Source organism: Megascapheus bottae, unplaced genomic scaffold, assembly GCF_031878675.1.
Source record: "Megascapheus bottae isolate mThoBot1 unplaced genomic scaffold, mThoBot2.hap1 HAP1_SCAFFOLD_87, whole genome shotgun sequence".
Classification (NCBI taxonomy): domain Eukaryota; kingdom Metazoa; phylum Chordata; class Mammalia; order Rodentia; family Geomyidae; genus Megascapheus; species Megascapheus bottae.
Genome location: NW_028327338.1, coordinates 744497 through 759720, shown reverse-complemented (window position 1 = coordinate 759720; position 15224 = coordinate 744497). Strand labels below are relative to the sequence as shown.

General features: G+C 40.4%; 1 protein-coding gene across 1 annotated transcript; it reads left to right on the top strand.

Moving 5' to 3' along the window:
• Positions 1-446: 446 nt before the first annotated feature.
• LOC150040049 (phosphatidylinositol 3,4,5-trisphosphate 3-phosphatase TPTE2-like) lies at positions 447-13237 on the top strand (the record flags this gene model as incomplete). The annotated part of the gene is made up of 6 exons (XM_090327433.1): positions 447-508; positions 2554-2634; positions 5593-5698; positions 9695-9783; positions 11875-11967; positions 13139-13237. Coding segments are annotated over 6 exons (530 nt in total), but the record flags the coding sequence as incomplete, so codon positions are not given.
• Positions 13238-15224: the final 1987 nt, after the last annotated feature.

Genomic DNA, 15224 nt, shown 5'->3' with positions numbered 1-15224 from the left:
TGGCACGTGCTTGGCCAGCATTCTCCCACTTCAGGTATATGCCCAGCTCTGTTTTGCTTCAATGCTTTTTTTAGAGAAAGTACCTCCTACATTTTCCTGAGCTGGCATCAGTCTGAAACCCATTTCTATGTCTCCCACCCAATGAGGGCTGTAGATGTGAAGCACCCGGCCCATCTTGCTGGTTGAGAATGAGGTCCTGTTTATTTTGCCTAAGCTGGTTGGAATCACAACCATCCTGATCTTCCCACCTGGGAATCTGGAATTATACATGAGGGCCAGCGTTCTTTTCATTACATTAATGAAAAATAAAGTCTTAATATTTCTCAATTGGAAATTTTGAGACAGCAACACTTCAGAAGAAACAGTACCAATACCAAATGAGTATTTGTGAGTGTATATTTACACTGGAACAAAGGTTTCTTGAACTCATTTCTGCTCTTTTCTAGGACGAACAGGCACAATGATATCTATTCTACTTCTTGCCACTGGCACGTTTTTAACCGCAAAGGTAGGAAAAAGGTTTTGATACTTAGTCTTTTATATGTATTGAATTTGCTAGTTCTGAAGCATTCATGGTACAATATTAAGGAAATGCTTAGCTCATGGTGATTAAGTGAAAGTGAAAGCCTGGATTAATGCAGCCTTGTTTAATATGCAGTTATTTACTGGACTTGTACCCTTGTATTCTTGTTCTGGGCCAAGCCTATAGTGAGAGCAGTGAGACACAAATGCGAGGGAATGTCCAAATTCAGAATTACTAAGAAGAACAGCATTTTAAGGTATATTTTTTACCATCTATAAGTAGTTGCCATTCAAAAAAGCAGTTTGAGAATTCAGTGCATTGTGAGTAAGGTCACTCGTTCATCATTCTCCTCCCTCCATCTCCACCCACTACTTCCTTCCTACCATTTCTTTAATGTTGTAGGATATAGACATGACTTTGTAATTCCGTATTTAAGAAATAAGAATCAACGTTTTCTAAAAAGCTATATCCTCATTAACTGACTTATGTAATTGTAGCCTCTCTGTACAACACCTTTATAATGAGTTTTAAAAATATTTTTTATTGTACTTAATAGGAGGGTTACATTACTTTCGCCAGATAGAAGGTGCATTACTTCACATACATTGATACCCTTTCTCAAGTCTTGGTCCCCATTTCCCTCCCCCCACTCCCACCCTCATCTTGTTTTTGCCCCTTTCCTATCCAATTTCAAATAACCAAATAGGCATATATACAATATATCAGATAACAAAGTGAAATACTATAAAAATATGAGATAACCAAGGGACAGCAAAAGAAATGGGAGATAACATAGTACAACAATCACTCATTTTATGGCTTTTGTTTCTATTTCCTATAGGTCCTTTCATTTAGCGACATACTGTATGTCCTTATGTATCTAGGTTTTGCTCTATTGTAAATCGCTGCTAGGAGAGCCCAAGGTTTCTACTGATTATGACAAATAGGTGAAACCATTGAGTATATGTTCCTTTGAGTCTGACTTACTTCACTTAATATGATTTTTTTCTAAGTCTTTCCATTTCCTTCCAAATGGAGTGATGTCATTCTTTCTGACAGCAGCATAGAATTCTATTGTGTAAAAATACCACATCTTGTTGATCCACTCATCAATCGAAGGGTATCAGAGTTGGTTCCATATCTTTGCTATGGTAAATAGTGCTGCAGTGAACATCGTTGTGCTAGTAGCTTTAGTATGTCCTTGTTTCTGGACGGTTGGGTAAATGCCAAGTAGTGGAATTGCTGGGTCATAGGGGAACTCTATGTTTAGTCTTTTGAGGAGCTGCCATAATTCTTGAATGAGTTTGCACTCCCACCAACTGTGTAATAATGATCCCTCCTGGCCACATCCCCTCCAGCATCCTAATATATATATATATATATAAAGAAATTAGGCACAATAAAAATGTGTGATGGAAAAATATAGTCTTTTCAATAATTGGTATTAGGACTTCCATATGTAGAAAATTATTATTGGATCCTTGTTTATCACCATGCACCAATATCAACTCAAATGAATTTAAAGACCTCAAAGTCAGGCCTGAAACATTGAAACTATTGCAAGTTGGAGTAGGAGAAATATTAGAACTGATAGGCATAGGCAGGAACTTTTTGGAAATAGTGGCAAGGCCACAGAAAGTAGGAGAGACTTGACAAATGTGATTATATCAAAATAAAAATTTTCTGCACAGCAAAGAACATAGGTGCTAAACTAAAAAGACAGCCAACAGACTGGTAGATCTTTACCAGCAATATATCTGACAAAGTCCTAATATCCAAAATATACAAGAAGGTCAAAAATTAACATCTCCCCAAAACTAATGAGCTAATCAGTAATTTGGCAAAGGAGCTAGAAAGACCTCTCAAAAAATAATAAAGTAATTTTTAAAAGAATCAAAGGAAAGGTGGGCATTGTAGACTTGTGCCTGTAATCTTAGCCACTTAAAACCTAGGAACTAAGAAAGTTCATAAGTAGCTCTGTCCAAAGAGGACAGATAAGCACTGTGATTGTATTAACCCCTTTTCTGTAGGACAGCCTTGAATACTTCGGGGAGCGCAGAACTGACAGGAATGTGAGCAGTCAGTTTCAAGGTGTAGAAACTCCTTCCCAAGTAAGTTTCTCTTTTCACAAAAAGTTATTTATGGGGAGATGTTAGTGGCACATTTAGCCTGGTCGCATCTGTAACCCTTCTTTAACAATCAATGATGGCAGAGGACTTGTGACTCCTAACCATTTCCTGATCTTTGGAGGCCCACATCTGTAGTCTCATAGGCTACTTGGCTTGGTTCTCTGCCGGGGCCTACCGGCAGCAAATTGGGGTTCCTGAAATACGGGGCAGGGACTGGAAAAAATAGAAGAGAGACAAACACATGGGGTTGGTAGGTCTGCAGCCCAGGTAAAGACTGCAGCCCCGTTTATCCTCAACTCAAGGCTTATATCCCTTCTTGAAACCAGGGAACTTCCAGGTGTTACATTCATATGGTAAATCTCAGGTCATTTAAACAGAATAAGGCCAGAAAACCATAAGACAATAAAGCAATTGTCTGATGCAAATCAAGGTACAGTTTGATTCCACTCTGGCTCCCAACAGTTCTCAACAGAGCATCACACATTCCATTTCTTATTCTTTATTCCCTACAGCTTCTGGAATTGAGTCCCCTCCCAAAAAGGAAGGTCAAATATCTAAGGTTTTCTGATGCCTGAAGATGATCTCTGGCTAGTAGATGATCTACTAGCCATTGGTTTCCCTAGAAAGAGAGATTGGATCCTTCACCAGTTTTTGCTAAGGCAATGAGCAATTCAAGGTCTTTAGAACACTGCCAGGATGGTTTTGTGATGACCCCAGTGTAGGGGAAAGAAGAGTGCAGAGAAGAGAAAGAATGAGAGATCCTCAGACCAAGAATGAGAGATAAAGACACACAGAGATAATGGGAGTATGAAAGAAGAAAACAGAATGAACTGGGAAAATAAGTATTTTACAAATCTTGTTCCAGCAGACATTATCATATTCTTTCATTCCATATTCTTAACATTGTTTAAACTATCCACTGTTGTCCTATTTTCCTCTGATAATACTTTATTATGAAAATATGAAAAATCCCAATTATATTGGATTGGAGTATTGGTCACTATAAAAAAAAATAACTGACCAAAGAACTTAAAGTGGGGAAAGATTCATTTGGGCTCACAGTTTCAGGATTTCCTTTAAGGCCACTTGATCCCATTGCTTTGGGCCTACACTGACACTGAACAATCATGTCATGGAGGCGGGTATTGTGGAGAAGGATTGCTCACCTCAAGGTTCCAAGGAAGCTGAGGAGAAGGAAGGGTTTGCGACATGATCCATCCTTCCAGTGACTTCTTTGGTTTCATGAGGCCCCAACTCCTAACATTTTCCCCACCTCCTACTAATGCTTTAAATTTAGAAAGCCCTCAACAAATGAATCTGTGGATAAAGTCAAAAGCCTCATAATATAATTACTTCCCCATACCCATCTCTGAACGCTGCTGGTATACTGGGGATCAAGCCTTCCATCTATGAGCCTTTTAAGTGCACATTTCATATCCAAATTCTAACACACAAAGATGGAACCATACAGTGTATTCTGCAATAATCATCCCAACCTACAGTAATGCTTTGTTTATTCCTTCCCCACTCTTCTCAAACCCTGGGTCACCCTTCCTACTCTTCTTTCCTCAACCAGGATTACTTTGAAGGAAATTCTACTCATCAGGTCCTTTTACCTCACAAGAAGTTTGGCATGACACCCAACATATGCACTCTTAAAAAAAAATCCAACAACTGCAAAGCATCTACCCGACACTGATGACTGGCACCTGTCTGTATTTCTAGATACAGGCTGAGATTTGAGAATGGTGTTTCAAAGCCAGCCCTGGCAGGAAATCCTTTCATTCTTAGTTCTAATAAAGAACCAAAACAGCCTGAGTTGGAGATGCGAAGTGGTACAGCACTGCCCTATTGCATCTTGCATTGCCCTATTGCATTTTCAGGCATCTTTCTCACTATTGCCCTTTCATTGTTTGCCCATCCTGGGGCTTAAACTCAGTGGCCTGGTGCTCAGTAGGCTTGAACTCTTCACAAGTGGCACTTTACCAGGTGAGCTAGATCTCTAGCTCAACTTCTGGCTAAGTATATAGAGATGGATTATCTCAAAGTTTTCAGCCCTGGCTGGCATTATTCTTCAGTCCTCTCAGCTTCTGCCTCCTGAGTAGCTTGGATTACAGACATCAGCCACTCGCATGCAGTACAAGTGCTTTTGCTAATTGGAAATGTGGCAGTTCACTTTATGAACTCTTCTCAGTTGGTTCATCATCAGACATCTGGAGTTTCTCAAAGAGAATTCTAAGAAATCCTCTTTGAGCAACTTGCTAGGAGCCAGAGTATTGAAAGGTTCCCTTACCAAAAAAAAAAACCTATTGGAGAAAAAGGTAGATAAAGAATCTCTTCTCTGTAAAGGACCCCTAACTAATGGTACAGAATCATCTAGTGCAGCTAAGTGGAGATGTCATTCCTCCTGATGAGGAACTATCTCCCAAACCATAGTCCTTTCTCTAGTGCATGACAACAGATTTTGTCATCGCTGTTTCAGCACCTTCACTGTTCTCATGGTCATAAGCAAGCCTAGAAGCAAGGGCTTCTTCTTTCCATGTTACTGTCTGCAAGTCTCAGCTGGGCTCTTTTTCCACAATGAGGAAAATACATAAGAATGTTGATAATGTAAGGGCTCATTCTAAATGTTGTCTTCCTTTCTTTTTTTTGCCAGTCATGGGCTTGAGCTCAAGGCCTGAGCACTTTCTCAAGGTTAGAGCTCTACCACTTGAGCCTCAGCACCACTTCCGGCTTTTTTCTATGTATGTGGTACCGAGGAATCGAACCCGGGTCTTCATGCATGCTAGGCAAGCACTTTAACCACTAGGCCAAACTCCCAGCCCTAAATGTTGTCTTCCTTTCTTACTGCTGTTCACAAGCTGAAAAAGAGAAGGAGATTAGGATACTGACTTTACATCTGGCATTCCCACTAAAGTGGAGGCTTTTGTTGCTTTACAGAGTCGCTATGTCCACTACTTTGACATCTTGAAGAATGTGTTGAACTGGGAAATGCCAGTGAAAAAACCTCTTAAAATTGTGAAATTTGTGATTTACTCCATCCAAGGTAAGTGCTTTAGAAAGGAAGGAGAAGACAAGAGGATGTGCGATCCACTATTTGGGAGGGTTTTGCTTATGTTATGCAAATGATCCTACATCACAGCTAAGTGTCAATGCATGTGACCTTCTCCCTCTTGAGCTCTCCTTAGATGCCTCTCTTATTCCCTTGCCCATTTCCACTTGAGGGGAGGTTCTACCCCTTGCGTTCTGTTCTCGATGTTCTTGTCTCAACCTAGGATAGATTTTTTTCATAGAAGAGAAGATTAAAGAACCCAGTAGAATCCTTCTTTCTCAGACTCATTTCTCCTTCATGGTTCATCTCAGCATTGCTGGCCCTGCCTCATTTTCTTGGCCAGTCCTTCCAGCGGCCCTTTCTTCTCAGAACTATAGTCTTTTCTCTCTTTCCTCCTCCTCTAAGCATCTCCTCACTATCTTCTCCATCAGGATGCCTTATTTTATTTGTTGCCACCTTTGGCCAGGTCATATGCTAGCATTCAGCTGGGGTTGTGAGCAGAAAAGACAAATAAGTGCTTAGATTTTAAAAAACCAACTACAATGCAGGGGTTCTCAAGGCTCTTTACCTAAAAGCCTCCTTACTGAGAAGGCTGACATGTGGAGGACCACAGTTTGAAGCCATCCCAAGCCACTCTGAGTCTCCAATTGCAACCAAAAAAAGCAAAATGGGGGCATGCCTCAAGTGATAGAGTGTCAGCTAGACAAGCTGAGCAGGTTCAAGACCCAGACTTCAAACTCTGCTACTTACAAATACAAAAGTTAGACTCTGTTGCAGGCCAGGTTTAGGTAGTACAGACAAGGTTCCTAGAGGGCAGCACTTGGATTCCCCTGATCGCCCTTGTTTGACACTCACACCTGAATCTCCATGGACATAGAACAGGTTTGGAGAACTTGTTCTTCTACTAGACTCCTCTAGCAACTGCCAAGTTGGTGCTGTTTCCAAGAAATCAGACTGTCTAGATTAGACTTCCCAATATTGCTGGAAAGACTGGCACAGACCACCCAGTTCTCCAAAGTTTTCTCCTGGGTTCTCCATCTCAGTCTTCCCACAAGTGGGACTACAGGCTTGGGCCGCTCTACTCTTTTCCTAGATGAAGTCTCTCTTTACACAGGCTGGCCTAGAAAAATAGTGAAAGAGGTTATTTATTTAGAGCTAGAAACCTAAACATGTAGAAGAAGGTGAGACAGAGAATTTTCACTTCATTTTGTCTGCATTTTGTCGGTGGGTGCATGGGGGGATCATGGGTTTCCAGCCCAACCTGTGAGTTGTACCTGAACTCTTCAGCTCAAGGCTACGACCCTACCCCTGTTCCTGGGTGTTGTCCCTAAGCTCTGCAGTACCCTTGAGCCAAGCCCCACTTCCTGTTTTCTGGAGGTTAGATGGAGATAAGAGTCTCGGGTCCTTTTGTGCCCAGGCTGGCTTTGAACCTTGATCCTCAGAGCTCACTAAGGAGCTATGGTTACTATGGAAGCCACTGAGCCCAGCTTTGCCTGTATTTTTCAAGGATGAAATTCCTTTGTGTGATGTAAATTGTTTAAATGTGAGGAAAATAAAGGCTTAGCACATTGTACTTGTGCATTTCAGTGGCTTATTGTTAGAGGATATCAGTAGAAAGCAGTTGGACAACTGGAACAAGGGAGAGGAGAGTGCAGCAAAAGCCATGTTTCCATCAGAAATCTTTCTGATGATAGTGTTTGTTCCATGAAATTAAGAGACACCAAAACAAGGCAAGATGAAAACCCAATCAGACATGCTTCATGTTAATATGAAATAGGCAAGGTTGAAAGGAAAAATTCATTGTGGACTCTGAAACCAGATCTTGGAGGAAAGGCTAAAGGAAGAGGGGCCATTTGAACTGAGGAAAAGGTCACACACCCTGGGTTCACGTTGGTTATCCTAGCTACTTAGGAGGCTGAGAACTGAGGATTGTGGTTTGAAGCCAACCCAGATAGAAAACACTTATCCCCAATTAATTATAAATATTCCAAAGTGAAAGAGTGTCCCATCCAGCAGGACATCAACTAGGGCCAAGAACCTAGAGGGAGGAATGAAAGGGATAGGAGACATGAAGAAGGCAGCAAGACAAGCATCCTGATCAAGCTGCCAATTTTATTTTTCACACAAGGGTTTATATGCCTCTTCAGGAGAGGGATTGGGGTATAGGAACTGCTCGGGGGAGGGGGTCCGGTAGTAGGATGTTTGCTTGGGGTAGAGGCCAGGTAGTAGGATGTTTGCATATCAACGCAAGCAGGCATGTGTTGCTTAGTGACCTACTTACAAGATGCAAGCACATTCTTACAGTAAGAATTCAGGGAGGGGGAGAATGACCCCGATCTCCTCCCGTCATCTTGAAATAAGTGAGGGGCAAGGATTTAGGCAATATCTGAATTATGGTAGGCATTAACCTGAGAGGGGGGACAGAGGCCCTGATTCCTAGAATGGAGGCCATGTTGAGCAAGAAGCAAGACCCACTGGCTCATGTATCTGTCTATCTGCTGAGGCCAAGCATCTATTTGCGGGGGAATGGTTTTCATAGATGCCAACCTCCATGCTATTGGGCGTGTCCCTCAGGAGACCCCGAGACTGATGGCTGTTTAGGCTGTCTCCTCGCAGTCTTAGCTGCACCTCATGCAAATGCTTACACCTGTCAACGGTAGATGCATATCCCTCGGGTGGGGATTATGGTTCCTCTGGGGGACCCATAGTCCTCATACCCATTTAGCATCTCCCTCATCTAGGCTGTTCAGCACTGAATGGAAAATTCACCCATCCAGAGTCACCATAATGGCTGGAACCAACTAGGGGACTTTGAGTTTAGCACAGAATGTCCCATCACCAAGAGTTTTTGGTTCCAGTCCTCTCAGGAAACGGCTGTGGGGTGGTGGTAGAATCAGGCAGAACAGAATATGTGGCAGCAGTTTCATCTCTCAGTAACTCCAATGGAATGTCACACCTCCTGCTGGGTTACCTGCAAATTTCTGCACAAACTGGTTAAAGAAGCTAAACCTAAGGCCTGACTTCGGTGAATTTTCCCAATGATTCCCTGGTTGCTTTTCCTGAGCACACTCATTTTGTCAGGCTGACAACCCATTAGTTTTTTTTTTAACCTTTTCTTTTTTTAAAAAAAAAGAATTTATTAACGTTGATTTTTACATCATATTTTAAATGACAAGTTCAACATACAAGTGTTCAAGGAGGCAATCTTTATTTACAGTCACTGGGACTTAGTATTTAGAACTTAATCACAATGAAGCTAAGGTTTGTATGTCATAGAAACACATTAATTTATGAAATAAAACATTATGTCTATAGAGTCATAGGTTTTTATGTCTATATAGAGGAGGAATTTAGATTAATGTGGAGAGAATAGGGGAATGCAGCCATAATATTTAACAACATATATCCTATGAACCTAGGGAAATGGAGAAGATAGGATAGGGGTTGATATATCCATCAAGATATATTGTACTTATAAACTGATTGGTTAATGTAAACCCATTTGTGTAACCACCTAAGATACTAAAAGTATAAGTTAAAATGGCATAGAACTATTTGTCTCTAATGTACACAAACAGGATTGTTTGGGTATACCTGACCAATATTATCCTTGATATTGATTTATAAATTTGACTTAGAGAAAATTAAATTTAGATTATTATTATAGAACTCTAAAGGTAGCATTTCATAAGCAAGGAATTCTGGAAGCTCCCAATATTTTTTTTTCCTGGAATGGTGATGTAGTAAGAATTTATCTTGTAGAAGATTAAGATATAATGATTTTTCTCTTTCTTTGCAATATTGTGAACTGCTTTAAGAGGCAGAAACCATTTGTAAAGGACAAATTCTATGCAAGATCAAATGATTAACTAAACCCACAACCTTAGATGGCCAATATTTTCTCTCTTTATTCTCCATTGAGTTAACTGGCAAGACATTTTGCTCTGTACTCTAACAAACATATACGTTTTCTTTTTCACTTTTATGCAGGAGTAGGAGAAGGTAATGGAGCAGACCTGAAAATTGAAATAATAATGCAGCACAAGACTGTATTTACTTGTACTCGCCAAACCTGCACGGTGAGCCAAAGCTCATAAATGAGAATTCTCATGTTTGTTTCAAAGCTCCCAGTCAAGTGGCATGATGGTCTTCCCCAAAGTAACACTCACCAAAAAGAGACAGCTCTTGCCCTCTGTCACCATTCCAGTTGGCATTGCTTAGTTCAGATGCAAAGCAGAGCCTTGTTCCAAACAGGTTCTGAAAGATATTGTCAAATGTGCTTCAGTTTACTGCTGCTTCGAATTCACTTGTGCCCACAAATGCTAAGAATGTCCCCAGGAATTACTCGAGGCTTTAAATACATACATCATGTCAGTATTTGCCATATGATCTTCCTTTTGATCATTTTGATCATGTATTACAAAGCTCTGATTCTCAAATGCAGTGTTCTTGAAGGTCACCTTGGCACTTGTGGAAGTGGAAAGTCATAGGTTCAAAGAGTGATGCAGAATCTGTCCACTCAGCAATGGGCTCAGTGACTGTCATTGAGATGTTTTGTTGGCTGTCACCTTGAGATCAGTAGAGACAGCATATGGACTGAGGAGATGCCTCTTTACCAAAGCCATTTCTGAAATGTTCAAGAAATTCTCAAGACTGTGCACCTTTTGTAGGAGAAATTGGCAAATTTCCTTTTTAATCCCAAAGGAAGCTTTCAGAATGATTCCTAGGTTCCTGTTGTAACTTCTGTACATGCACACAAGTGTAGTGTGTTGTGAGGTTTAGGTAATATATTTGAATTTAATCTCTAATCTATGAGTTATCAAATCAGTGTAAAAAGTGACCATTTTCAAACCACTTTGTCACATAGGACACTGATCCCATCAATTCTTAGCCCATATTTATTCTTATTTTCCTGGATTTTAAGCTCTGAATACATAACAACCCTAGTGTAGCCAAGCTATTTCCATCAATATCTGGACCTACAAATTCCCATTAGAGAAGACTGACTCATCTGTTTGGCACACGGAATAAAATTCTCAGTTTCATTGATATTTTTGCTGGTTTCTCTTCTCAGGCCTATATTATTCCTCCTTTATTAAAATCCTCCAATGACCAACTGAAATTCTACTTTCTAGAATATGCTTTGTTATTCAAACTTTCTGCTGTATACTGCCCTCCCATAGGACACACTTGCACACTTCCTTATAAAGCTTGAAAACAATATATTATTTTCATATTGTTCTGTATGTAGAAAACTTCCTGAAAACTTGAAAATCATGTGAGAGTCTTCTGTGGGTATGTTTCTTGAAGCCTAGTATAGCTTTCTTCTTATTCTATGATGGTATATGAATATCAGAGTAATACATGGGATGATTTCATAGTTGTTAATCCCCAAACTTGACCTGTTTGTGCTCATTGACCTCATCAGCAACATAATATTTGTCATGAAAGTGGGGTCAATTATTCATTGCTTCTTGAACATCAATATACTGTTTCAGACTGAAGTTAAAAGCACATCCTTAAAAGAATATAAAAATCGGATGATTCACATAGAACAGTAATGTGTATTACATTAGAAACTCCTGGTCATATAGGATGAGACTAAATGAAAGGATCTCTAGGATATTGAAACAAGAGCTTTATCTTGTGTGATTGTGGCTCTTAATGCACTCCGTTATTCCTCTTCTGTTTAGTTTCCTTCTGGTTAATCTCATATTGTTACTGTATCTGACTTTGTGACCTGGTATATTGTATGTATGTTTATTTGATTATTTAAAATAGGAAAGAGAAGTGGGGAAACAATATGATTGGGAGAGGTGTTGGGGGAGGAAAATGGGGACAAAACCATGAGAGGTGGTATCAATGTGTGAGAAGTAAGACACCTACTATCTGGTGAATATAACTGTAATCCCTCTATACATTACAATAAACAAAAAGACACTTGTCAAAAATGAATACTTTGCTTCTCAAGTGCAGTCTTAAGATAGCTATCAAACATTTGGAGCCCAGTACCTTTACCACTTCAGAAAAAATTACTGCTATTTTCTATATGAAATTACCGAGCTATGAAATTATGAGTATATAATGGATTAAGGATGATTTCATGAGTGAAAAAGAATACTAATCGTTGGCAACACTTTGAGTTCCTAATTCCATGTGTTCATTAACAGGTTGTCCATGATATTGATACAAATAGAGCAATCTTTTTGGTGCCCAACTGTCCGGACTTATGTGATGATGTAAAAGTAAAATTTTCTTCTTCGGTGAGTCCTCAAGTATCCTGCATGATTGTATGCTCTTTTGTTTGGTCTGGGTTTGCGATTTCCTTTGCTGCAGTTCCCTACAATAGAAAGGACAGATAAAAATGCATGTCTCGGGAAGGGGAGGAAAACACAAAACAAAGTCATCAGGATTTCTTGTATATATTTAAAATATTTCTGATCACTTTCTTCTGAATTGTAAGCAACTGATATCTGTTACTTATCAAATGAGAAATGTATGAAAGCAAAGATGCTAAAAAGAAACCGACATTGTTGACTTTCCATAAGAGTAATTACAGTTATCTTGTCTATCCTTTAAACACGCCATGATCAGTGTGTTTACCAAATGTGAGGGAGATTTTACTTTCCTGTCCATAATTATCTATTGACTTGCTATCATTAGTATGACTGTGTAATTTTAATGGATCAGCCGTACATGTCATGTCTGAGTGTCATATATGACTGTAATGATTTTCTATGAAATCATCTATTCCTACTCTCAGTAAGAACTTCCATGTGTTCTGTATGCCCTCCTTCATTACCTGCTTGCTCACTGCTGAGCAGTCTTAGGTACTGAGATGTGAATGTGAATGTTGAAGCAAGTGACCACCTGGGAAGTCTCTCCATTTCAATGTTTCCCCTTGGATAACAGAACCACTGTGAATTCTTGCTTAGCTAGTGTCTCTAAACAAACACTGTGGTTTTTTCCCCTGGTGCAGGGGGTCTTGATGAGAGCTAGTTTTGTGATTATTAAGGGTTAAGATGGGATGGCATGCTTGTGAAAAATGAGGAAATTATTGATTACTGGTTTGTTTTGTTTTGGGCCATACTTTGGTTTGGATTTTTGCTTGGTTTACTTGCTTGGCTAAACATCTATCACTCAAGTCATGCCTCCAGCCCTGTTTGTTTGCTGGTTAACGTGGAAACAATATTTTACTTTTTGCCATGGCTGACTTTGATCCTCCAGATCTCAGCTTCTTGTGTAACTAGCCATCACCAATATTGATGCCTAATTATTCAAACTAGCTGTCAGTTATGGAAATAGATGTGAGTTCTATGTCTTTGGGCTGACTCTCAAGGACTCTGTCTCTGGACAGGACCATACATTCCAGCTTTGTTGTGATGGAGCTCCAGGTGAAATGGCTGTGGATGCTGTACAGTGTGTCTTTCACAGGATGATTGTTTACCCTGGTGGGGAGTGGCTTCATGTCTAATTGTCCCACTGGTGACCATGGATCCTCCTCACAGGAAACTTGTTTGTACTGACAGATGACCTATAGCTGCTGTCTGACTTGTTGTGTTTTGACTTTCTACCAAATTAATCACTCTAGGAAAACCCTGAATAGAGCAGGTTGTATATGCTTATTACATAAGTCACCAACAAAGCATGAAAACACAACACAGTGAATAAGAGAAGCAGTTTATGACAGAGAAGGGAAAGGCAGCACATCTTGCAGGGCCAGTGGATGGAGGGGAGCCATCCAGGGGAAACTGATACCTGACAGTGGAGGGACACAAGGCAACCTTAGAAGCAAATAACATTCTCTTGAGGGCCAGGTGTGACCTTAGCAGGTTTTCCATGGGAGGTTTCATTGTGGTATCCATTTTATTATACAAATCACCTCTTTCTTTAATCATGTGTTTTTAGAAGCTTCCAAACTATTATGATGACTGTGCATTCTTCATGTGGTTCCATACATCTCTCATAGAGAAAAACAGGTAAGGACAGATTGTAAGACAGATTGGCAATTCCTTTGCCTACTATACTAAGCTCATTTTCTACAAAAATAAAGAATTGCTTAAGCAAACATTTCCTATCCCCTACCACAAGGCAATGTGTCAGTGAAGAGGCAATTACCCAGATCATAGTAATGATCAAGTTCTCTCACAAAGTGTACATCTACCCGGTTCCTGGAATATAGAAAGGTCTAGGTGGATGTCACTTTATTAGGTCATGATTGGTGGGATTAGTCTAAGGAGGCTTTAGCTGGCTTTCTTCTGCTGTAGGCACATTTCCATGTAGGACAGAAGTTTTAAGGCCTGAGAAGTATTAACAATTTCAAAAGCATTGTTTGGTTAACCTCCCCTTTGAAAAGGTTTTCTCATGACTGAATGATGTATTATTGCTGAGAACCTACTACTTTATCTAGAAACTCATTCCTGAACCTACAAAGACTCAGTTTTCAGGAGTATTGACCTGTGGTGGTAAAAAGAAAAACACTTTCTAGATCACTCACATCAAGGCAGAAATGACTGTTGCCATGTCATCATAAAAGTGTGAGGATAGATATGAAGACCTTGGAGCTGGGGGAGGTGGCTCAGGCCTATTATCCTAGCTACTCAAGAGCCTGATCTGAAGATTAAGGCTCAAGGGCCGGGATTTTGGCCTAGTGGTTAAAGTGCTTGCCTAGCATGCACGAAGACCCGGGTTCGATTCCTTGGTGCCACATACATACAAAAAAGCCGGAAGTGGTGCTGAGGCTCAAGTGGTAGAGCTCTAGCCTTGAGAAAGTCCAACGACAGTGCTCAGGCCCTGAGCTCAAGCCCAGGACTGGCAAAAAAAAAAGATTAAGGCTCAAAGCCACCCTGGGCACTAAAGGACCTAAGACTCTTATCTCCAATTAACCTCTAGAAAAGGGAAATAGGGGTTGAGTTAAGGGTAGGGTGTTATTCTTGGGTTGTAGATCTCAGGGACAACACTCAGGCCCCATGACCCACCAAGAGAGAGAGAGAGAGAGAGAGAGAGAGAGAGAGAGAGAGAGAGAGAGAGAGAGAGAGAGAGAGAGAGAGAGAGAGACAGAGAGAGAGACAGAGAGAGACAGAGAGAGACAGAGAGAGACAGAGAGAGACAGAGAGAGACAGAGAGAGAGACAGAGAGAGAGAGAGAGGAGAATGAAGACCTTGGGCCATGAGTTTGTCCTAGTGGTAGAGTGCTTGTCTAACATGCACAAAGACCCAGGTTTGATTCCTCGGTACCACATACATAGAAAAAGCCAGAAGTGGTGCTGGATAGTATTGGTTACATCCAGTGCCAGACTTCTCTTGAAATCTGAACTGGGCCTGATAATACCTCAAATCTATTAAGACAACAGCAAGAAAGCCTCATTTCTACAGATTTGTAACTCACATACAATTTGATTTTGGAAAGAGTAAACTCTGCATTTAAAGGAAAAATTCTATCAATTTTCCTACGTGTCCAGCTGTCTCTTGAGCAAAGTCCTCGACAAAGGCAGGGTGTTTACTTGTTGCTTCTTGTCAAA